Source organism: Capricornis sumatraensis, chromosome 13 (assembly GCF_032405125.1).
Source record: "Capricornis sumatraensis isolate serow.1 chromosome 13, serow.2, whole genome shotgun sequence".
NCBI classification, from domain to species: domain Eukaryota; kingdom Metazoa; phylum Chordata; class Mammalia; order Artiodactyla; family Bovidae; genus Capricornis; species Capricornis sumatraensis.
Window position 1 is genome coordinate 30307176 of NC_091081.1, and position 23628 is coordinate 30330803.

The 23628-nt window shown below is 40.0% G+C and overlaps 1 protein-coding gene across 1 annotated transcript in view; it reads right to left on the reverse strand.

Moving 5' to 3' along the window:
• SOBP (sine oculis binding protein homolog) overlaps window positions 1-22996 on the reverse strand; it is a 147468-nt gene extending 124472 nt beyond the window's left edge. The window contains exons 1-3 of the mRNA XM_068985550.1: window positions 22901-22996; window positions 9258-9396; window positions 7003-7188 (exon numbers count right to left, since the gene is read on the reverse strand). Coding sequence (XP_068841651.1) covers window positions 7003-7188; window positions 9258-9396; window positions 22901-22996 — 421 coding nt within the window. The remainder of the gene's footprint in view (window positions 1-7002; window positions 7189-9257; window positions 9397-22900) is intronic.
• Window positions 22997-23628: the final 632 nt, after the last annotated feature.

Consider the following 23628-nt stretch of genomic DNA (forward strand, 5'->3'; position numbering starts at 1 on the left):
TTCTACTGTCACCATGTACCCTCCCAATGCTGCTAAAATTAAACTATACTTCCCCAAACCAAAGTAGAATAATGTTTTGATTATATATCAAGTATACTTTAAGTGCTTGGTGATCAGGGATGATAAATGTATTTGTACCATGTACGTGTGCATGTGTGTGTGCTAAGTCACTTCAGTTGTGTCTGACTCCTTGTGACCCTATGGACTGTAGCCCGCAAGACTCTTCTGTCCATGGGGACTCTTCAGGTAAGAATACTTGAGTGGGTTGCCATGCCCTCCTCCAGGGCATCTTTACAACCGAGGGATCAAACCTGTATCTCTTATGTCTCCTGCACTGGCAGGCAAGTTCTTTATCACTAGTGCCACCTGGGAAGCTCCACCATATATATATGTATGTGTGTGTATATATAAAATGTTTCATAATATACATATTACATATAATTTGTATTTATATTGTATATATTTATTTTATCTCATACAATATAAAGAACATTCAGTAAATACATTATTGACTAAAAGACTGATACTGTGTTTTCGATAGACCAGTGGTATGAATATGAGTTAAGGAGATACTGCACCCAAGTTCAGCTAACAGCTTGGCCACTTATTACCTGTGTGACCTCAGACAAGTTGCTTAACTTTTCTGGGTCTCAGTTTCCTCATCTGTAAAACAAAGTTAATAATAGCATCCACACAGAGTTGTTCTGAAAATTAGATGAGATAATCTATTAGCACATTGCCTGGCCCATAATAAGTGCTCAGAAAATATTAGCTTGATGAGATTATATCAATACTTTTATTAACTACTAGTACTCTTGCCATTTGCCATAATTCCTCCTGTCCTTGTCCTAAGTGGTTTGGAAAACTCTCCAAATCTGAGGGTTCAATGAACCTCTTCTTTTTGATGAGAAATGTATCTGCTACATAAATAGTAACTCATCCAAATCCCATTAACCGTAGGTAATTTTATTTAATAATCATATTTTAAAATTTGGACAAATAAATAAATGGCAAGGCAATTTTTATTAAATCCTGTTTCCTCAATGGCTATTTGGAATACAGCATTCATATGCAAGCCCCAAGAATATTGAGTAACAGATAAAATAAATAATGATCATAACGCAAACCACATTCTGATTCCCACTTACATGGAGCAAGTACAGCTCCATGTAAGAATTACAAGAGCCAAAAAGTAACATGCTTATTAACTGTGGCTTACTCAGCTATATACATAGAGCTTAGCAGATCACGTGAATGTTTCCATATTCTCCGGTAAGCTAATGGTTCCTTAGAGCCCAGTTCTTATAACCCCTAAAGAATTTCAAGATTTGCCTGAAAAAATACATTTCCATGACTATGACTGAACACAAATGTGGAAAGCTCACTGAGAGCAAACCATCCTGGAAGACAGGAAATGGTCATTGTTTTCCAAGAAAGGCAAGACGCTTCTGCACAAAGGAAATCAAACTGGTTTTAGGAGCTTAATCTCAAGTCCCCCACATAAACCTGCAAGTGTCATATGGATGGACTCTATGTCTCACCTCACACATGGGAACATACTGGAACAAGAATATGGTCACTTATTATTGAAGGTAAAAGACATGTTATTCAACACTACCATATAAATGCATCCAGAGAGGTGTATTCCCTCCTTTTTTCAAATTCATTTTATTTTTAAGGTATTCAGAGATCTAGAGGGATTCTGGACTTGTAACTGGCAAATTATAAGCCTCCAGAAAAACCTGTCAAAAGACTCAGATCTAAAATGCTGTTTCCTAGATATACAGTGTTTTCTGCAGCCAGGCTCAGTGAAACTTTCACTAGCAAAGTCTCTGCTACCTCTTCAGCAAAACAAAGCATACTAATTGTTTTACTGACACTTTTAAGTCTTGGAAACAAAATGTTGTTCTTGGGACAAGTCTAAGAGTAAGAGATAAAAAATCTTGGTTCAAGTTCCAGTTGGTTACTTTAACCAGGAGTAGGCAAGGTGGGGAGACCTAACCTTGCGCAACCACTGCAGAGAGCTGATGTCTAGTCAATGGAAATGGAAGTGAAAGTGTTAATTGTTCAGCTGTGTCCAACTTTTTGTGACCCCATGTACTGTATAGTATGCCTGGATCCTCTGTCCATGGTATTCTCCAGGCAAGAATATTGGAGGGAGTAGCCACTCCCCTCTCCAGGGGATCTTCTAACCCAGGGATCAAACCCAGGTCTCCTGCACTGCAGGCATATTTTTTACCATCTGAGCCACCTGGTCAATGGAACTGAGTGCTATTACATATGTAAAGCAGTAAAGGCCAATATAAAGTCTTTGTAAAAAAAATTACTGAATTTAAAATTCATTTTGAATGGCTTTGCTTCAATAGTCAAACTTGCAGGGGAGCAGAGCAGACATAAGTATTTTGATGGAGACTCACTATTGTACAGCTCTTATAATCCATGCCGAAAGTCCTTTAGTGGTACAACCCTCTCTGAATGAAGTCCCAAAGGGTTGAACCCATATTAAAAATCTCTAATATGAGAAGATTTACAGCAAGGTTACAATGTAATTAACCTGAGTTATCTTTCAAAACTCTTGCTGATATATATTCTGTCACTTCAGACTATGCTTACACTCTGGTTTTTTAAATTAGCAAAGAAGGAGGTTTTCATATTCATTCTAACTTAAAGGATAAAGGAATGTTTGCATAAAAAGAGTTGGCCAATACTTTCTATTATTTTCTAGTATTATTCTTATAACTATATTCTTACAGCTCTTTTTTTAAATGGCTACTCTGTATGGCAAAACCTTACTCTGTCCACTGCAGAAAAGTTTGTGATTTTTATTTAAGGATCATGGTGATTCCCTTCATTTGTTTGGAGGGGGGAAAAAAAGTAAAAGCAGAGCTATTATTCTGTGTTTATAACAAGTCTATTACCACAGCAACGACCGTGATGTCACAAACCCTACACCAAGGGCCAGATTCTGTCTCTGAGGGGGGAAGGGCAGCTTAGCCTCAGAAATCGGTTGAAATTGGATGGAAATATGCAGCCAGAGAGGTCAAAGCTTGTGGTAATCACCAAGACATGAGGAGTTCCCCTTCTCAGAAGAAAAGGGGTGCAGGAACAGAAAAGCAGTCCCCGAGGCCCAGAAATAAGCTACCCCCCCCCACTTCTGTCTGCAGCTGTGCAAAAGCAGAGTGGAAATCCAAGCGAGTGTGGTATCACTGTGTTCCCGATCACGAGAATTCCACTGGGCCCACTGGCTGCCAAACGTGGATGAGATCCAGTGGTGAGCCTGCCTGAGCACATGAAACACTCTCTGGAACTAGTGCCTGACCAGATGTAGCCTTCTGGTACTTCGGAGCAGAAGCAACTTGCCTCATGATGGCAAGACTTTAAAACCAAGCTGGGGTTTTACTACTATTACTAGGTCACCCAGGCTCACAGAACCACAGATGCTTAGAGCTAGAGAACTTATCAAGTCTCCCAATAGATGCAGGCTTGAAAAAAACAACCTTCGGCAGAAAAAAGTTGTATCCCCTGTCATTAAAGGAATCTGAAGTGGCATATTAACAAGTATTCCTATTCTGATACAGTCTAGGGAAATTCTATATAAATATGCTGAAATGGCAACTTTATATTAAAAAGAATATTGGATTAGGAATCAGAAGACTTTAGTACTAGACTCAAGTACTTGGAAGCCACGTGACCTTGAGAAAGCCACTTAACTATCTGAGCTTCAGTTCTTTACTTAATGATATCTCAAATGCTATTTCTTGGGGTTATTATTAAGATCAAAGTAAATAAAATAATAAATTTGAATGAGTTTCATAACTACAGGATTTAATACGAACATAAGGTATCGTGAGCATTTTCACACAGCTAGTTTACAGTATAACAGGAATAATTTGAATGCTAATAGTTATTTTCATTCCAGGAATCCAGAGTATACATACAGTGCTCATCTTCCCTATCCTGAGAGGTAGACACTTGCTTGATACAGTCAACTCTAAATTATTCAGGGCCTGATTATCAAGGGGCCACTTTCTTTCAGCCATTGTATGATTAGTTTCCCTCAGAAATGCCACATTAACCCATATATGGTGAGAAAATTGACAGTGAGTATCCCTCAACTTATCTTGAATAATAACTCTGGTAAAAGTTTTAGCAAAAGAAGAACTGAAATGATTAACTAGATAGGAGTTTTCGGATAACTGGTGAACTTTACACTTATCTATGGATAAGGACTCAAACCACTGTCACAAAGGCTATGGTCGTGGTCAAAAAGGTTGGGACTAACTCAAACAAGATCCTCGCACTTTCTCAGTGAACAACAGAGTAGCCTGTACTATTTATGTATGTGCAGTAGGAATTTGGATATGTCATTCATTCATTTATTCAACAGACCCTGGTGGACGACTATTATGTGACAGAGCTCACCACATTCCCTGAAAACCCTGCTGTTTTCCTAACCTGTCACTGTCCCTTCCTTATGATGTAACAGACAGCACTTTAACAAAGCTCATAGCCTGACTCTTAGAAACTCTATTCACCTTCCTGTTATCACGAGACTTTTGCCAATCTTACCCTAATGCAAGGGTCAGCAAGCTGTTTTCCCTGAGCCAAACCCTGTTTGCTGCTCTTTTTGTAAATAAAGTTTTATTAGAACACAACCAGGCCCATTTGTTTATGGCCTGTTTATCTATGGCTGATTTTCTGCTGCCGCAGCAGAGTTCAGTAGCTGTGACAGGACAGGATAGCTCCAAAGCCTTAAATACTATCTGGCCATTGACAAAGCTTTCCGACCCCTGCACTGGATAACATAAGTCAAAATTCATCTCTCCTGTAAGTTTCTGCTTAGGGAATAAGAGAGTAAGCTCCTTGAAAGCAGAGAACTTTGTGTACCTTTGTCTTGTCATATGGAACCCTGGAGTAGGACTGGGTCAAGGTTTAGAGCAGATACAGAAAATTAAACATGTCCTCCCCTATATTCTGTTTTCAACAGATGAGTGTCCTAGAATTCCATGGAAGACAGCACAAAACCACTGGTGTTCAGTTACTCTGGCTTTTAATTCCTCAGAGTTTTTACATCTAAGACTTCCAAGGCTCAATTTTTGGCCTCTATCCTTTGCATATTTATTTCCTGATCTGATGTGGAATTAGAGTTAAATAGGAGCTGTGTGCTTGAATTCCACGTGGCTGGCTCAGCAGGAAACTCCAGGGCAGGTTTTTTGGCATGCCAAACTCATGTTAGCCTCAGCTATGCTAATTTCTAGAGCTGTTTGCTTTGCTCAAATAAACCTTGGAGGGGAATTTGCATTTGGATGCACACCTTTTTATGCACAAATTATGTGCATGATAACTCTAGGGCAGAATAAGGTCTGAAAAAAAAAAAAAAGAAAAAGAGGCATGGCATGTACCAAATGGGTTCCATGTGGCAAGCACTATGCTGGTGCTTTACATATATTTTCTCATCTCAGGGCCACAACTATCTCAGGTGGTGAAACTGCAACCCACATTTTATATATGTGGAAATTACATAGCTGCTCTACACTCACAGACCCAGTAAATGACAAAGTCTAGATCTGAACCCAACCTATCTGAGCCTGAAGCCCGTGTTCTTTTCACTTAGGCTGTTTTACTGGTATCCTGCTCAACATCACCACGCACTGAAGCCATTGGACATACGTCGAAACAAAGAATCCTACATTTACAAAATTAGTCAATTTTCTCTCCAGTTGTCCTATGTAAAATATATCTTTGACCCTTTAGGAGATAAATCTGGGTCCCTCTGCACCATAAAACAATCAACCAAAGAATAACAGTGGCATTACGAAGACAAACATTACATGAAACAAAAATTTTGTTAGTATTTAGTAGACAAACACGATCACAAGTGATTTTGATATGTAAATGGATTTTCATGACATATGTGAGGACCTCAGTATGAAAGGACACTTTTGCTGCTAAAATGTAATAGGTCAAGTAAGAGAATATGCCCATACCATGAAGGAAAATGTTAGTAACACTTAGAAGATGGTATAAATATATCTATAATGTAAGCCCAGTAATTTATATCTTACAAACATATTCACCATTTATGGAAACATAACCAAACACCTATCTTCTCTCACCTCAAAAAAAAAAATAATAATACAAGTGTTATCTTTAGTGAGTTATGATAAGTATTGCTATCAAAATTCATTATTTATCATTGCTTAATTCAACATACAGAAAAATAACCAGCACAGCAATTAAGCATTCTAGCAAAATTCTAACATTTTACAACAAGCCAGATACAATATTACTGAACTTCTTTCTCCATGTGGAACATAACTGTAACCTAACCTGCAATAGAACATCATGCTCAGCCTACTGCCATCTAGCTTAATACACTGCCATCTAATTTTCTGGAAATATACAAGAACTGATTACATTTTCATCCAAGTAGAATTTGAATCTCCATTTTTCAAAAAGCTCTTAAAGAAAGCTTTCCAGGAATTAGAAACAACTCTGTACGAGATGAGTAACCTGGGTTGTTTCTTAAGTGGATTTAGAAGAAAGGCGCACTGGGGAACAAGCCTGCCACACACGCTTTATAAATTGCCCCTTCCTTTGGGAAACGCACCAGGGAGACGTGGTCCTCATTGCATCACACCAAAGAGCTCAACCAAGGTTCCCTTTTTTTCTTGTTAACCGATCAGTATATATCTTTTTTTTTAATTAATTTATCCTTTTTAATTTTAAATAGATTTCAGAGAAGGAAAATAACTTTTTTTGTAGCCAGGGGTAGGAAAATTTATTGTCAGTTGAAGGTCGACAGCCTAAGCAGTAGTAGATTGGGGGTATTTGCTTAATAAAGTAATGTTCTTCAAATGATACATACACTCACATGTCTTAGCTGCAATGTCCCTAAAACAGTGTTTTCCAAAATAAACTTAAGCATTTAATAATTATCATAGGGTAGTTTAAACAACTTTCTGTAAATTATTATCACTGGAAACCCCAGTAGTGACTTACCTGCTGGCGGCTTTATGAAAGGTGGCGGAATTAAAGGTACAATAATGGGCACATTGCCATGATCCTTCGACCCTGCAGGTGAGTCACTGAGTCCATTTCCTGTGGCAAGCCCTGAATAGCCTGTGCTTATATTGTATGGTGAAATAACACTGTCCTCAGGTAATTTGGGTTTTGGCAAAGAATTCTCTGTAAAAGAAAAAAAAAATCATTCAATATGTTGAAGAGACTTACTTTCCTTACAACCACATTTTCTCAAGTAAAATGGCTATGGAATAAAATTTTTTTTCTTGCCAATCTTTAAACACTTTACCAGAACTTAATCCTGAACCTTTCTCAGCTGTGTTACCATAAATTTCTTATGGGCTCCTTTATAATTTGCTCCACCATGATAGCTAATATCTCTACTGTATCGTAGTGATGAATTTTCACACTGTAAAAGCCCATAGAAAATTGAGAGGCAATTAACCTTTTACATGTACAAAGTGATATATGGCAGGTATCGCTCTCTGGCTACCAAAGGAGAAGCTTAAAAAGTGGCCCCCTACCATGGTAACCAGGTCCTGATATATTATAAAGGTGAGTGGTAATATACTCAAAAGAACCAATGAGAAAGAAGCTGATGATTAGGAAAAAAGAACACGAACTGTTATTTCACAGGGTAGACTCATTAACCCATTAATAGCCATTTAAAATTAACAAAAATGGGGCTTCCTTGTGACTCAGTGGTAAAGAATTCGCCTACTAATGCAGGAGACATGGGTTCGATCCATGGTCCAGGAAGATCCCACATGCCTTGGGGCAACTAAACGCATGCACCACAACTACTGAGCCTGTGCTCTAGAGCCCAGGAACCACAACTATTGAGTCCATTTATTGGCCGCAACTTGAGAAAAGCCCACACACAGCAACGAAGATACAGCACAGTCAAAAATAAATAAATAAAATAATTTTTACAAATTAACAAAAATCATAAAGAAAACTTCTAATGATATGAACTTTGTGAATTTTATCCTCACATATGAACCATTAAAAAAATAAAACACTCAACCATGGAAAACAACTTTTTCCCTTCAGCAGCATATCATGGCATTTTCTCCAAGTTCCCCAGAGGCAAAGATTATTACCTAGACCAAGTATTAAATGAGCTATTAGTTTATAGACTAAAACTCATGACTTGCATTTTTCATTTACAGTGAAATTGTTATTATCTCTGTAACATGATATGTACAATTTCATAGCAAGCTTAACATAAAATTTGTCACATACGTTCAATTCCACATGCCCGCAGGACAGCTCATTTACATTTCGTTGCTTGGCATATAAGAAGGAAAAGCACTATCTTAGAGATTGGAAATAAAGTGCATGAACAGGTAGTGTATGCCAAAAGATTTTGAATGCAATGAAAATACAGATCAAATTGCCAATGATATCACACAATTAGTTTAGCCCACATTTTATTCAAGTTCCCCAAATGGATATTCCTTTATGGATATTCACATATTCCTCTTCTTTTCTTTGATGAACAAATCTTCAATCCATATTTAGGTTAATCAATTCAGTACGCAGAGCAACACCCACCAAGGGTTCTAGGCTTCCCTCATGGGGTATCTGGCATTGCTACCCACCGGGAGAATCAGTGTTAATTCAACTCTGCCAAGCCTCTAATTTCTACTCTCTGGCCAGGCTTCGATGATAATTCCTAAAGAATAATATAGGATCCAATCATCTACTACTCTCTTACTTTTCTTCTTACCCTATCCAAGGCTGTGGGGATAAGGTGAACACGTCAAACAGAAAATAGAAGTAGGGCTCTCCTTTAGAATTCTCACCTAAAACTGGGGGGCAAGAAGAGAAATTACCAAATTAACCATGATTGTCTCTTGCAGTCTGAAACTTTAAACCTAACATTTCACTTAACAGAAAGCACCAGTCCTTAACAATTGATCAAAGGGTTTAGGAAAGTAGAAGTTAGCAAACGCTGTCCCTTTCTCTACCTTTGTGAGCAGGACCGCAGTGCTTAGGATCCCGAGCACTGTCTAGCTAGCCCTCCCATTGCTGGAAGGAAATTAAGCTGTGACTGTTTTTGTTTTATGTTGTGCTCTTATATTCTGCTTATGGGAAAGCACTCCTGGGGATGTACATTTAAATCAACTATTGGCATAATCAACAAAATGAGTCCCAGAGCAACTCAATTCTGGCAGGTTGAGATAGTTAATCCTTGTTTGCATGAACAAAGGGACATTAAATGTCATTACCTTTGAGAACAGAAATGTGCTGCCGGCTCTCTCCATCTGTAGGATAGCTCCTGAATTCAATATCTTCACCGTCTTTCAATTCAACCTTATCATAGCCATACCAGCCAAGGAGTTCATTCATAGTGTTTTCTGCAAAGTTCTGAAAGAAAAGCATAGGCTGCTTACGTATATAATCAGTAACTATTTGAAAAATAATGCATACATTGAATTCTATTAGTACCACCCTGTGTTCTGCCAGCCTCGCCCTTCCTTCCTTAGAGTCATGTTCATTTTTCAAATCACGTTTGAAAACTGTCATGCATTTAAATCTCAGGATGACGCATCCAATTATGACAGGCCTTCAGACATTTGCAATTTAAAGATAATAAGAAAAAAGGCATTTGTCAGTTTTGCTTAAGAATAGGAAGTCATATTTTGGCATATCCTTCTGCAAAGTCTGTATCTTGAACTAATACGAAAATATTGAAAGGTAAAAGCACGAAAACAGCTAAGAAGAGATTTTGAAACTGAACACAATCGAGCATTTTGTGGCTCAGATTAATTTAAATTAGAACTGCCTTCTAACTCAGGTGTTGTTTCTTAACATAACTCTCATCTCAGATAAAGCACAATCTCAGCGAAGAAATAATTCCTCGACTGTCAACCACTACCATCCAGGAAGCTGAATAGGCTACAAGGGTTTTCCTTTTTAATTTTACCTTTTGTAACAGTAGTCTTTAAACAGCAAAGCATAATTTCCTTTACGAATTCCATTAGTGACAGATTCTTTCCCCATGAAATCAAAGGTCACTATGATTGTCTTCTGACAAATAACATAAAAGCGCCAAATAACTTTAAGGTTACTAGTCAGCTCAGATTTTGGATAACACATGAAAACACTTTATGAACTATAAATCAATCTATAATCAGCCTTCCGTATCTGCAGGTTTCTTATCCACAGATTCAAGTTACTCCTGTGGAAAATATTTAGGAAAAAAATTTTCAGAAATTTCCAAAAGGCAAAACTTGACTTTGTCATGCAGGCAACTATTTATATGGCACTTATATTGTACTTACAACTCTTTACCTAGCATTTACATTATATTAGGTATTATAAATAATCTAGAGATGAGTTAAAGTATATTGTAGGGATGCGCATAGGTTATATGAAAATACTACACCATTTCACACAAGGGACTTGAGTACTGAAGAATCTGGTATTCCAGTGTGGAGGTGGGATGCCCTGAAACCAATCCCCTGCGGATTTGGAGGGACAACTCTATAAATGTAAGGTATTATTATTGTTGTTAGTATAGATGTCAAGCTGTGGAAATAATGGGTAAATAATAGTTGAACAAATTTAAAGCTTATACTACCAGGTGACTATTTTTAATGAACTTAACAAATGCTAGGTCTTAATTCTTGTGTGTGCCTTAAAGTATCTCTATCTGAGAAACACAGAGTAGAGAAGGGATTACCCGGGGCTGAGGGGTGGCAGAAATGAGGAGACTGGTTAAAGGGTATACTACGGTGATTGTAGCTAAGAACACTGTCATACACTTGAATGTTGCTGAGAGAGTTGACTCTACGTCTTTTCACTGTAAAAAAGGTAACTACGTTACAGGATAGAGGTGGTAGCTAATACTGTGGTTGTAGTCATTTTACAATATATAAATGTATCAAACCAACACATTGTACACTTGAAACTTATGCAATGTTTTCTGTCAATTATATCTCAATAAAACTGGGAAAATTAATAGAAGGAAGAATCCTATATCATAGAGTAAGAGCTTAATAAATGTTTGCTGAATGAATTTTTTTCAGTTCAGTTCAGCCGTGTCAGACTCTTTGCGACCCCATGAACTGCAGCACGCCAGGCCTCCCTGTCCATCGCCAACTCCCAGAGTCCACCCAAACTCATGTCCATCGAGTCGGTGAGGCCATCCAGCCATCTCATCCTCTGTCGTCCCCTTCTCCTCCTGCTCCCAATCCCTCCCAGCATCAGGGTCTTTTCCAATGAGTCAGCTCTTCGCATGAGGTGGCCAAAGTATTGGAGTTTCAGCTTCAACATCAGTCCTTCCAATGAACACCCAAGACTGATCTCCTTTAGGATGGACTGGTTGGATCTCCTTGCAGTCCAAGGGACTCTCAAGAGTCTTCTCCAACACCACAGTTCAAAAGTATCAATTATTCGGCGCTCAGCTTTCTTCACAGTCCAACTCTCACATCAATATGTGACCGCTGGAAAAACCATAGCGTTGACTAGACGGACCTTAATTTTTTTAAGGCATCTAAAATTTTTTAAGGCATCTTTATCAGTCAAGACAGCCTGAGCACCCCAGATGGAGTTAGAAAAACTATATATTTTAACCTACTCTGTGACACAAAGAATCTTTTCTCATTCTCCCTAGAAGTTGTCATTTCTGAATTACACTGGGATGTATAGTTTATACCTGAAACAAAGCACCCAGGCTTAACCACCATGTGTACAGCCTCAACATGCAAGTTCCATGTTCTTTTGAATTTCACTTTAGATTTCAGCAGAGTTGCATAAAAAAAGAAAGGATATTACACTATTACACACACACACACACACACACACACACACACACAACCCCTGGCATTTCAAACCACCTACATAATGCTAGACTTTTTTCTTTTGCTTTAGTACCCACTTGAGCTCAGAGCTCCAAATGGGTCAATCTGTGATGGTATAATGCACAAGCAATTTTTTAAAAATCTAGACAGATTGATTCAGTGTTACCATCCACAAGGCCAACAGTCAGCCATATCAAGCTTTAGTGAGGCATTTATTCTCTCTGATGGCTGGTCATGTCCACATTAAATAGACATTCCTTTCATGAATGTGCAAAGATGATATGATCGATATGTATAATAAGCTCAGCAACTTCTGGAATGCCACTGAGGAGGATTCAGCTAAACACTGCACTACTCCATCAAAAGACATTCCTAATTGAATGAGGTGTCAGTCTTCCCTAGCTCTCAATTTCTTTCACTGAGCTGAGTGCCTGACTGGAGAACGACCATCCTAGGCACACAAATAGAGGTCTTCCATCAGGGCTCTGGCAGCAGAGACCTCAAGGATAACGATTATACCTTGCATTAAAAAACAAACCAACTACAAAACCCCCACAATCCCCAACAGTGTTAAAAGCCAAGTTCAAGCCATCCTACTGGTAATGTATACTGTCTGCCTGAATCTCTAAGAGAAATGAGCCAAAAAGATAACTGCTGGCCACCATATCTAATTTTCTAGGCCATTTGTATCCTGGGCGCCTCTCGCTGGTTGTGTCTAACCTCTGAAGTGACACAGAAGCTACAGATGCATCATTCATGGAGCAACCTCCCAGTCAAGGATACAGATTTGTTTGTTTCAGTCCAGCTGCAAATCCATTCAGCCTTTCAGAACCAATCCCAAGGATGGGATCCAGAAGTTTCAAACATTTGGGTAAAAACTGAAATTGCAACTGGATTATTGATACCAAATTTGTGTTATTTGGGCACCTTAACTGCATCACTCAGTTTATGGTTTGTGCTGAAAACTCAGAGGCCTCATGGAACAATCAATATGAGCAAGATCTACTTCATGATTTTTGAGTTACTATAAATGTCAGTGAAAATAAACTCCAAGCATTTCCTTTCTTATCACTGAAAATAAAAAGAAACACCTTAATGTTTAGATATATGATTACAAAAGCAGAAAACAAAAGGTTTATAAAGCCTTGAGCCACAAATCTCAAACCTTTCATAAAAAAGGAACAAGATAAAAGAGAAAACAAACACCAAGGTTTCTTGTATTTATACTACATGAAGGTATTACCTCTGTCTTATATACTATACTATACTATACTAAGAAACTGAAGAACCCCAAGGAATAAATAATTTTTAACTTGATTTAGAATTAAAACTTAGAATTTGATGCTAGACATCACGTGGGCTCATTATGGTGCTAAACCAAAGGAAATGAAATGGATTTTTGCAGTAACCATCCAAGAAACATAACATATTCTGAGAAGTGAGTTTAATGTTTATGGTCCATAAGGGTTTTCAAGTTTTTCTACCAGAAAATTGAGGTGATAAGAGTTAAGTGCAGAGAGATTTTTGAGGTAGGATGTTCAATAAAAGGTCAGGCTACTGTACTGATAGAAATTGTAAAGTTGGTTTCCCCCAAAATCTTCACCCAGAATTTCTCATGGAGACTTAACAGCAGGAAACTCAAGTACAGTCTCTTAACATCCCTTCCAGCGCTAAGATTCTGTGAAATCAAAGAACTACTTACACATGAAATAAAATACATTTCACAAAGAAATATCATAATTACAGTTATCACACATCATAAATTTCACTGAACAGACACTATCTCAAATATTTTATCATTGTTCCCATACACCATCAAAAGTGCCAGAATTTCAATATTCTGGCACCCAAAACACATTTTGCAGACTGCCTCTCGCCCTTGGAAGTGACACAAAAATCCTCTCTCATACCATGTGCTCCAATTTGGGTTTGGAAAATAGGTCACTATAATTACAATGATAATGTCTAACACTCTTATAGCACTTGACAGTGTTTCCACATCCTTTAACTCTCTTGTTCCTTTCAACAACCCTGCGAGTTAGGTGTTTGGTTTCCACAGTAAACTTTTGGTGAACCTCTGTAACATCCTCATTTTACAACAGAAAATTGGAACATACAGAAGGTAAACAGCAGGCATGAGAGATCACCTAGTAAAGTCAGAACAAAATTACAGATCTTCTGATTCTTATACCAGGACTCTTTCTACTATAAATTCTGTTCAGTCCAATGTGTCAGCAACTCCAAAATAACTACTTCCTTGGTCCAACAAAGGACTGCAAAGAAATCATATTACAGGATGTCAATTTCACATACAAAGAGCTTTCCAACCAGGACATATCTACTTATGGTAAACTTGTTTTCTGATTTGGTCACTGATCTCTACTCTCCTTAATTATCTGTACTGCTGGAATAGTGGTTCTTAAAATTCACAATTAAAAGTTAATCTTCTCATTTGACAACTTTTTGACATCACATCTGACTCTAATGGCTTTGCACTTTTAATACTTTATCCCCATACCCTTCTCCCTTTCAGATCCCCCTCTCTCATCTCCAGGGTTTCTAAAGAAAGAAGAAAATTCTAACATTTAGTCTGAAAGCATGATCTTTTCCTAGAATTAAAATATAAGGTGGAAATAATAAATAGTAGAAAGATGGGAAAGTTTACTTTTCCTCATTCCTCTGAGTTCTTTCTACGCTGGCAAAATTTACTTTTGTTGGAATTTAATTCCCAGGACATTCATTAGACATTCTCCTTACTCAACTAGAAATACTGTATGCATGTCAAAGTTCAATCTAAATGGTTTTTAACTGAACATTTTACCAGGTAAACAATGAAGACTTGACTTCAAGTCATTCTGAAAATCACAGTTAATTACAAAAATCTCAAAATACCTCTAAAATGAAAGTACATCAAGGTCTTCAAAGAGGACTAATGATTTTATTTTGAACATACCAATCCAGCTTTAAAATATAGGGTGGGCATCACTGATTTCTTTCATCTCAGGCCTTACATAACTGAATGTCGATTTGTTTTCAACTTGGTATCCTACCCAAGAAAGCAGAAAGTTTTCGGAAAGCTCCCAATCATTCATTCAAATGAGAGAAAAGCCACATTCTCCCTCTTCTCACAAATATAATTTCCATTTCACTCCAAGTCCTATATCCCTTTCCAGTGCTAGTAAAATATATCCTCTATCCCAAACACACTGTAAGTTATATGAGGGCAGAAACTTTTTATTTAATTTTATGCCTCATCCAGCACAATGCCCAGCACTTAGGAGCTAATCAATAAATGTGGATACATGTGGATACATCCACAAATATTTTTTAAAATGTGTAAATATAGAAATATGATTTTTCCATATTTTTCTAATGTGTAAATATAGAAACAAAATTCAGGACACATGATTCTTAAAAATGTGTGAAAGTTTAAAAAATTATAACATCTAATGTAAATGAACATCCTCAAACTATTAGGAATTCAAGTTGATTCATTTTTTAAAAAAGGTAACTTGACTGTATGCAATAAAAGTTGAAGAATTTACACACCCTTTGATTCAGCAATTTTATTTATTTCTAGGTATAAACTATTCTAAGGAAATATGTGCAAAACAATGCATGTTCAGTGTTGTTTTCTTAGAAATAAACTAAATACAATCAGAATTTGGTTAAATAAATATAGCTTAGTCATAAAATTACCAAAACGGAATACTATTTTGCCACTAAAATATTCTGTGGATAAATTTTTACTGCCATGGAAAACTGTTAACACTATATTAAGTTCAAAAAGGAAGGTTAGTACACTATACGACCATTTTTAAAAAATGTATCATACATTAAAAAGAACATGGAAAGAATACATCAAAATGTTGACAGTAATTGTGTCTGGGTGGGAAAATTATAGCCTTTGTTTTTCTTTTTTGCTATTTGTACTGCTTATTCTGCTATCTCTGTCATGCCTATGAATTATTTTATAAAAATAAAAAAATAGTTTTAATTAAAAATTAACACATGGTCTTCCCACAGACAACCATGTCAGTCATATTCATAGTCTTAATGACAGTAAAAAGGATCCATCAATTACATTACTTAACCTTAAAACATTCTGACACACATTATCCAAGAAAGTAGAGCATATGAGAAATACTTTCAAAGGAAAAGGAAACCCCCAGTCCTGAACAATTTACAAGGCAGGGAAAGAAATGCTAGTATCTCTGCCAGTTAAGGTTATAATAGAATGATGGTTATTTTTGGAAAATATTTTATCTCTCTTTTCACCTCCATGGGTTCTGACTGAGTTGAAAAGTAGATTTCTATTAAGCATCATTCGACTCGCTAATTAAGATTTTTAAAGGGTTGGGGATGACAGAGGATGAGATGGTTGGATGACATCACCGACCTGATGGACATGAGTTTGAGTAAGCTCTGGGAGTTGGTGATGGACAGGGAACCCTGGCATGCTGCAGTTCATGGGGTCACAAAGAGTCGGACCTGACTAAGCAACTGAACTGAACTGAACTGAAAGGGTCGGGGGAGGAAACTGCAGAAGAGAGGCAATTTCTTCTGTAGAAAGTAGGAATTAAACTTAATTAGAAATCAGTTTCTAGCTCTATCTATCCCCCAGATCTGAAAGTTAAAAAAAAAAAAAATAGTAACATCCAATGTTAACAAGCACTCTCAGACTGTTGGGAATTCAAGTTGGTTCAACTTGAAGTCATCTCTCTTAACACAGATCTAATGGATCAGTTTCATTTTAAAGGTTTTACCAAGAAGGAGGTAAAATTTAAGTGGTGGAAAAGAAATGTCTACAGACTACAAAGTGCCTCCACGCTTATGACTTCACAGGATCAGAAGGCATCTTAAGGAAAAGCCACTCCCACAGACGTCTCATTAGAGAATCATTCACATGGATGTCATGAAGAGCTGCCAGACTCATACTCTGTATGCAGACTGCTCCCATTGACCCTGTTGTTTGGCCCTGAACCACACACAGATTCTTGGCCTGAAATCCTTTGAAGAAGGTCACTGAGCTCCATTTGGGTCACTTTGCAGCACTGTTCTCAGCCACAACCCAAGGATTATAACACGGTTCTAAGGGCAGGCGATGCATCAGAACACTAAAGTCCAGCTCCGACCTGGAGCAGGCCTGAGGAGAAAGTCTTGCTCTCTTACTGACACAGTCTCAATGGGAAGGTTGTATAATTGTTACATGAAACCAAAATGTGTGTGTTTCCACATGTAAAAATCTACGTTGCTTCACTGTCTTGTTGTGACATGGAGTAGACAATGATGTCCCCATGTTTTAATCTGTAGCCAGGACATCAAATGTCCTAAAAAGGTCAAACAAATGTGTGAAATTGTGGAGGCCAGCCCTTGGGCTAACACTTTGGCGGGCATAGCAGGTGTGCAGCTGTGGGCAGCTGTGTCCTATCACAGCTGCAGCACTGGCTTCAAAATCACCAAGACTTGTGACATTGTTTTCCTGTCCATGCCAAAGTCACTGGCTTTAAAGCAGGAGTTCCACAGACGTTTAGTTATATAGGAGATATTAACACCCATCAGTCTACAGATTCAAAAATATGCATTCAGCAAATTTCACCCACCTCAGGCTTTCATGTTTGTTTACATGTTTCAATTGGCACCACCAAAAACAAAGTTGCTTTTTTTTTCCATTCTACCCTGGAATATCTCTTTTCTTTTAGGAAAATATTCAATAATCTTATTAGCTTAAGAGTGTAAATGTGGCTGACTTCCCATTCCACAAAAGGAAGTTTCAGACTTCTGAGATTTTTAAAGGATCCACCTTCTACTACTTCTAATAATTTTTTCAAAAGAAAAAGTATAAAGACTCAATAAAAAGAATACTTCCTTAGAAGATATAAAAAGTCTGGTCACCCTAGCAAGATAGTCTATTTCCCTGAACTCTCCATTTTCAAACAGTCACTTGTAGTGTGTATTCACTGATATTTGCCCTTTTTGAGGCCCTGTTTTTTGACTTTCCTTTAAAAACTCTGTTACCTTTTGGTTTCTATGAGTCTGTCTTTCACACAAGGAGAGTAGAGCTTGGCTTCTCAGAGCAGTGCTTGGCAAGCACAGAGGCAGGAAACGCAGAAGGGAATGAGTCTGTCAGACTCATTTTCTTCTAGTTCAAATGTTTATTTCAGATTCGGGAGGAAGTGGAGTGGTTCCTTTCCATTTCCTCCTCTCTGGAACCTGTGAGTTGTGTAAGGCTTAGAGAGTCTTGCTCTACCACACATCATCCTCACAGGTTCACAGATGGAGAAAGAGACTCTTCAGAAAATTCCAGGTTTGAACAGAGCAGGATTCATAGCTCTCTCTGCCCTCCCAGGAACTTCTCTTATGGGTTGAGACTAGAGCCTTGAGTAGGACAACTGACAGCAATGCAGAGGACAAGGCCAGTGGGCTAGGGAACATCCTATACCAGCTCCCAAGGGGCCAGGGCCACGTCCCATCTGACATAAGTTCCCAGCCCTGCCGCACAGCACACCCCAGACCACTTCTTAGCCAGGGAGGTCTGCCATAATTTGTGAATGTCACAGTGAGATCTGGTCCCAAGCCCACTTCCTAGGTTCCTGAGACTTACTGTTTCTGACATCAGGATGGAGTTTCAGGAGCAAAACTTAAAATATACCTGTTTTAGTAATGAGCTGGTTTCAACCTTAAACATGCTGACTTTTCCAATCCACATTCTGATATCACTGTTTTATTTTATGACAAGCTATTTAAATCACCACACTCACAAGCTCAACTCTGCAACTTGCTTTATTGTCTATGCAATTGACACAGGTCATTTTTAATGCCAAATGGAGACCATCAGAAACTAAACTAGAAAATCTTATGGTGGGTTTACTACTAAACTCTAACAGATGTGCCGGACTCTAACATTAGGACTGAAGCATAATTTTAGGTACAAATTACTTATTAAGAATATTTATAGACAGAGAACTTCTTCAGCAAAGAACCTAAGACATTTAACACAGCTTATCCTGTAGCTGAGCAATTGATAAGGAAGCCAAACATTGTAAATGCATTAATTTTGGTTTGTTTAGGAAAGTTTCCAGGGCAGAGTGCATGATCTAATCACATTGGTCTTGTCAAAGTTTTAGAAGATGAAAATTTGACTCCTTATCTCTACTCATAGCTTAGACTTTTTTGAGCTGTATTACTGTTTGCTAGTCACTAATCACGTTCATGCTCACCAAGATCTCTGCATATAAAATATATACTCTTAAGTGCAACTATATTTACACTTACTCATATATTTACATTTACACATCCAATATTACATCTAGTTTCTATATTATGTTCTGGATGAAGTCCTGAAACAAATTAACACTTCCATATGTCAAATTTCCTCCTAAGGGCCACTTATTATGATTCATGTGAGCTAACAATATATTGAAGGCATATTACATTAATACAATCATCACAATATTCACTTAAGAAACCGAAAGTACTCAACATATAAATTGAATTGCCATCTGATTGTTTAAAATTCCCTCTATTGGTGACTAACTAAACAAGGCAGACTGATTGTAAATACAATAATGTAACAAGTCTTTTTAATTAAGAAAAACCAGGATGAAGTGAGGGAAAGGAAAGATAACGAAACATAGTAAAGATCATAACGAGACAAACATTTCTACTTGAAGATATTTTCACTAGAGGACACTAAAGGCAAGCTATGCCAAGTCATGTACTTTTCACACACAAAATTATATTGTATCAAATTTAAATTTGTTACAACTGCCATGTACATTATACCAGTGATAAGGAAAATGTAACTCAATATCTGATCTAGTGAAACAGCAACCAACATTAGCTTCTAGCCACATGAAGGCAATCTCCAATGACATTACTGGTGTCAGCTAAACCTCTGCCAGTTTGTCTTCTCCGTCCATTTTTAAATAAATGTGTGACTATCTCAATTAGGAAATCTTGAAGTCTCTATGATGAGGCAGTTTGGGTGCTCATTTTCAGTGCCTTGCATTTGCTGTACTTAAAATAGACACTTGTACCAATGTCCTTTCTATTACCCCAAGGGGAAAAAAAAAATCACATACACACCAGTCCTTTTTCTTTCAGCTCACAGAGAAGCAACTTGATCCCAGCAGTGTTGAAACCTGAGTAGGTCACTGTACACCACGATAAAATTCCCTAATCCCTGAGCCAACTCTCCCTAAGGGGGGCCTCCTCCTGATCCTCCACTTCCCAGGCTGACTTTTGCATTCGCTCTCTCCTCTTTCCCCCTTTCATTTCCCCTACCTTCAAGCCTTGATACGTGATCCCCGGTGGGGGCTCAGGTTTCCGTTTTTACAGCTTAGGCCGGGCTAGCTGTATACATTCCTTTCTTTCTGCCGGGCAGTGATTACTTACCAGAGCTTAGTTTACGCTGGTCCAGATGAAAGCCGTTCAGATGAAGGCAAACACAGCCAGGCAGCTCCAGCGGCACCGATATGAAGCTGCACAAGGCCACATTGTGTTCTCGGTGACATTTTGTTACACATATTTTTACACAGGGCAATCAACTTGTTGAGTTACTCTACAATTTAGGTTTGGGGAAATGGAGAGGTAGTAATACCAGGAGGTTTGGGGAGGGGCTTTATGCATGTGGTTATTAATATTAAAAGCAGAAAATATTGATGAGTTCAAGATAACCCACCTTTTGACTTTGAGAAATCACTTTAAACATGAGAACTTTGGGCGCTATTATATTAGAAGAACGCATACTGAGGAACTGCTCTGGAAATGGGATTTCATCACTCACTGGCATGCTGTGCACTGACCTGACCGAAGATTTTGACTTGGGGTCTCTTACGCATTGTTCCAAACTAGGGGAAAAATATGGATCCCCTTCAGGCAATTGAACTATTTGCTGCGTAAAACTTCTTATTTAATGCTACTCTGTACTGAAATGACAAGGATTAAAACTTCAAATAGTAGGTGGTGATTTGGAAGAAACATAACATTTTAAAAAGAGGAAATTCTGTGCACGAAGGTTAATTCCATACTTAGTCCTGCAGCACTGGCTAAAAATTGTGTAATTTTTCCCCTTCACACAATGTTGTTTTTGTTTCTTCCTCACCAGTTCAGACAAACATCTGTTATACTGTAGAAGGACAACTATCTCCCAAACCACGGAGTGCCCCTGCAGCCAAAGTCAACAACGCGAGCCCCAAGCATCGAGCACAGTCAGCCTTTATATCCAGCCGGGATAACATTTCACATGTTTTGATTAAAATTAGCTAATTTGTAATCCTAGAACCTATGAAACTTAAAAGCTGCCATCCATATAGATCACATTAGGCAGAGTGTTTTAAAGGGCCAGTGCACACTGTGATTTCTTGGTGGCTTCACCTCCCTCCTTTTCCTCCAAGACCAATTTAAAATGAAACAGAAGAGCAATCTGGAAATGCAGGACAGGAGGGAAGGGTGAGTGAGGAAGAATGGATATCCTAAACTGTCTGAATTCCAGCCTCCATGGGAGGACAACTCCTACCGGTATCTTTAAAAAACAACAACAACAAAAAACTATCAATGGAATCACTGGTGGTTTCCATCACAAGGAATGGCACTGATTTCTAAGGCAAATCTTCCTTAACTCTCCTTGGACTGAAGCTGCACTGCACGCTTCCAGGTGCTAAGTTCCTCACCCAGAAATCAAAACTCTTATTCCAAAATGTTGCTACAGACATTTTCTGAAAGAAAGGAATGCTAACCATACACCCCTAGGTACTATATAATAATATATATAGTATTTATTATCCATGGGCCCCTTTCAAGGTACTCTCTAGAATATGCTTGTTCTAATCAAGACGATGTCAAACTGCAATAGATTTTACTTAGTTGCTTGCCATTTTCCTCGTTTATCTTTTAAATACCAACTAAACCAACCTGACCAAGTCAGTGGGCAGTGTTAAAGACTCTATGCAGAAGATGGGGAACACCAAGAGGGCTGCAGAATGAAAACCAAAGTCCTCCCTGAAATCTACTTGCTTGTAACTCACAGAAAGACAAAAATTACAAATAAAACATTAAAAATAAAAATCAAGAGAAACTCGTGAAATCAACACAAAACAAAACCCTCACCGGGCAAAACCTGCAACTTCATGGAAAATAAGTTGGTGGGGGTGAAGGGGGACGAGGGGGGTCCGGAGCTGAGCGGGGCTCTTGTGCAATCACTCCAACGCGAACAGCTGGAGCGCCAGGCTGCCTCGCTCGCCACCTCTGGAGCACCGCTGGCCTGGCGGGGAGCCCGGCCTCGCCAACAGGACTCCGAGCCGGCCTTTCCGAACAATGGGCAGGCGCTCTGCGAAGGCGGCCCCTCAGACAGCTATCTTTTCAGCAGGGCTTGCCCGGGTCTGCTTAAACTGGGAAGTGAAGCATGCAAAGGCTGAGAGGGAGGCGGAGGCAACCTAGTGAGAGGAGCGAGCAGGGGCGGGCGAGGCGAACCGGCCGTCAAAAACGGTACCTAGACCTGCGCCGCTCGGGCCACAACTCGCCACGGCACTGACAGCCCCTTTACGCCGATGCAGCAGGGTACTAGGAAGCGGTACGGAGGAACCGGGAGATGAACTAGGGAGACAGGGGTGGAATCGAGCGCTCCCGGGATACCTTTGGCTCGGCGGCTTCCTAACTTTGGAGGGATCCGGGGATGGCTGCCGAAGAAGAGGGGGAAAAAAGCTACCCCACCGACCAGGAAAGCCTCTTCACCATACCCACCCTCAACTTGGGCTCCGGGTCCCCTCCTCCCTGAAACGCGCCCGTCCCAACCTGGGGTTTATAAGGTTAAAGAGTCTGTGGCTTCCCGGTCGTCCCCCACCCCCACCCCCATCAAATCCGAGGCAGACATCTCCGGGATGCAGCCCGACAGTTGGCCTCTGTTTTGCACCTGGAGGAGGAGCTGAGTCGTTCAGGGCATCCTACGGAAACTGACAAGCGCTCCTCTTACACCCCCTCCCCCCAAAAAAAATCCATACAACAGCCCGAAGGGAGCGGGCGGAAGAAAGAGCTCGAGCTCTCTGGCCCCGAAGTCCAAAAAATACCTTCATTTCCTCATTGATCTCCCTTTTCACTGGGTGAGCCGGTTTCCTGCTCCTTTTATTTTCCGGAGGTCTCCCTTCTTTCTCCATTTCTGCCATGTTTTTGTGTCTGGTTTCGGTGGAGATGAAATGGCTGCTGCCGCCGCCGGCGGTGGCGGTGGTGGCGGTGGCGGTGGTGGAGGTGGTGCTGATGGTGGCGGTGCTGGCGGAGGTAGCGGTGCTGGCGGGGCCGGGGCCGGGGTTGGGCGCGGGGCTGGGCGGGGGAGGAGGGGAGGCAGGCTCCGGAGAAGCGCGGTCTCTTCTAGCGGCGGAGAACGTCAGTGGCTGTCAGAGGGAAAGGTAGCTCGAGGGGTCTCGGGGATGCCGCCGCCGCCGCCGCTCCGGCTCCCGCCGCCGCCGCCGCCAACGCCGCCGCTGCCGCCAACGCTGCCGCTGCCGCCGCCGCTGCTTCTGCCGCTCCCGCCGCCGCTCCCGCCGCCAACGCCGCCGCCGGGCTGCATCCTCGGTGCCCCGTGGAGTCGTCAGCCATCTTCCGGCGCTCTGTCCGTCTGCATGGGCGAGGGGGACGAGGGCCCGGCGCGGAGACAGCGGCTCTGGGCGTGCGTGCGTGGATGTGTGTGTGTGTGTGTGTGTATGTGTGTGCGCGCCCGGGAGAGCGCGCCAGCCCAGGCACCCAGCGCCTCCCGCGAGCCGAGCCGGGGGCGGGCCGGGGGCCGGCGCCGGGAGCAGGG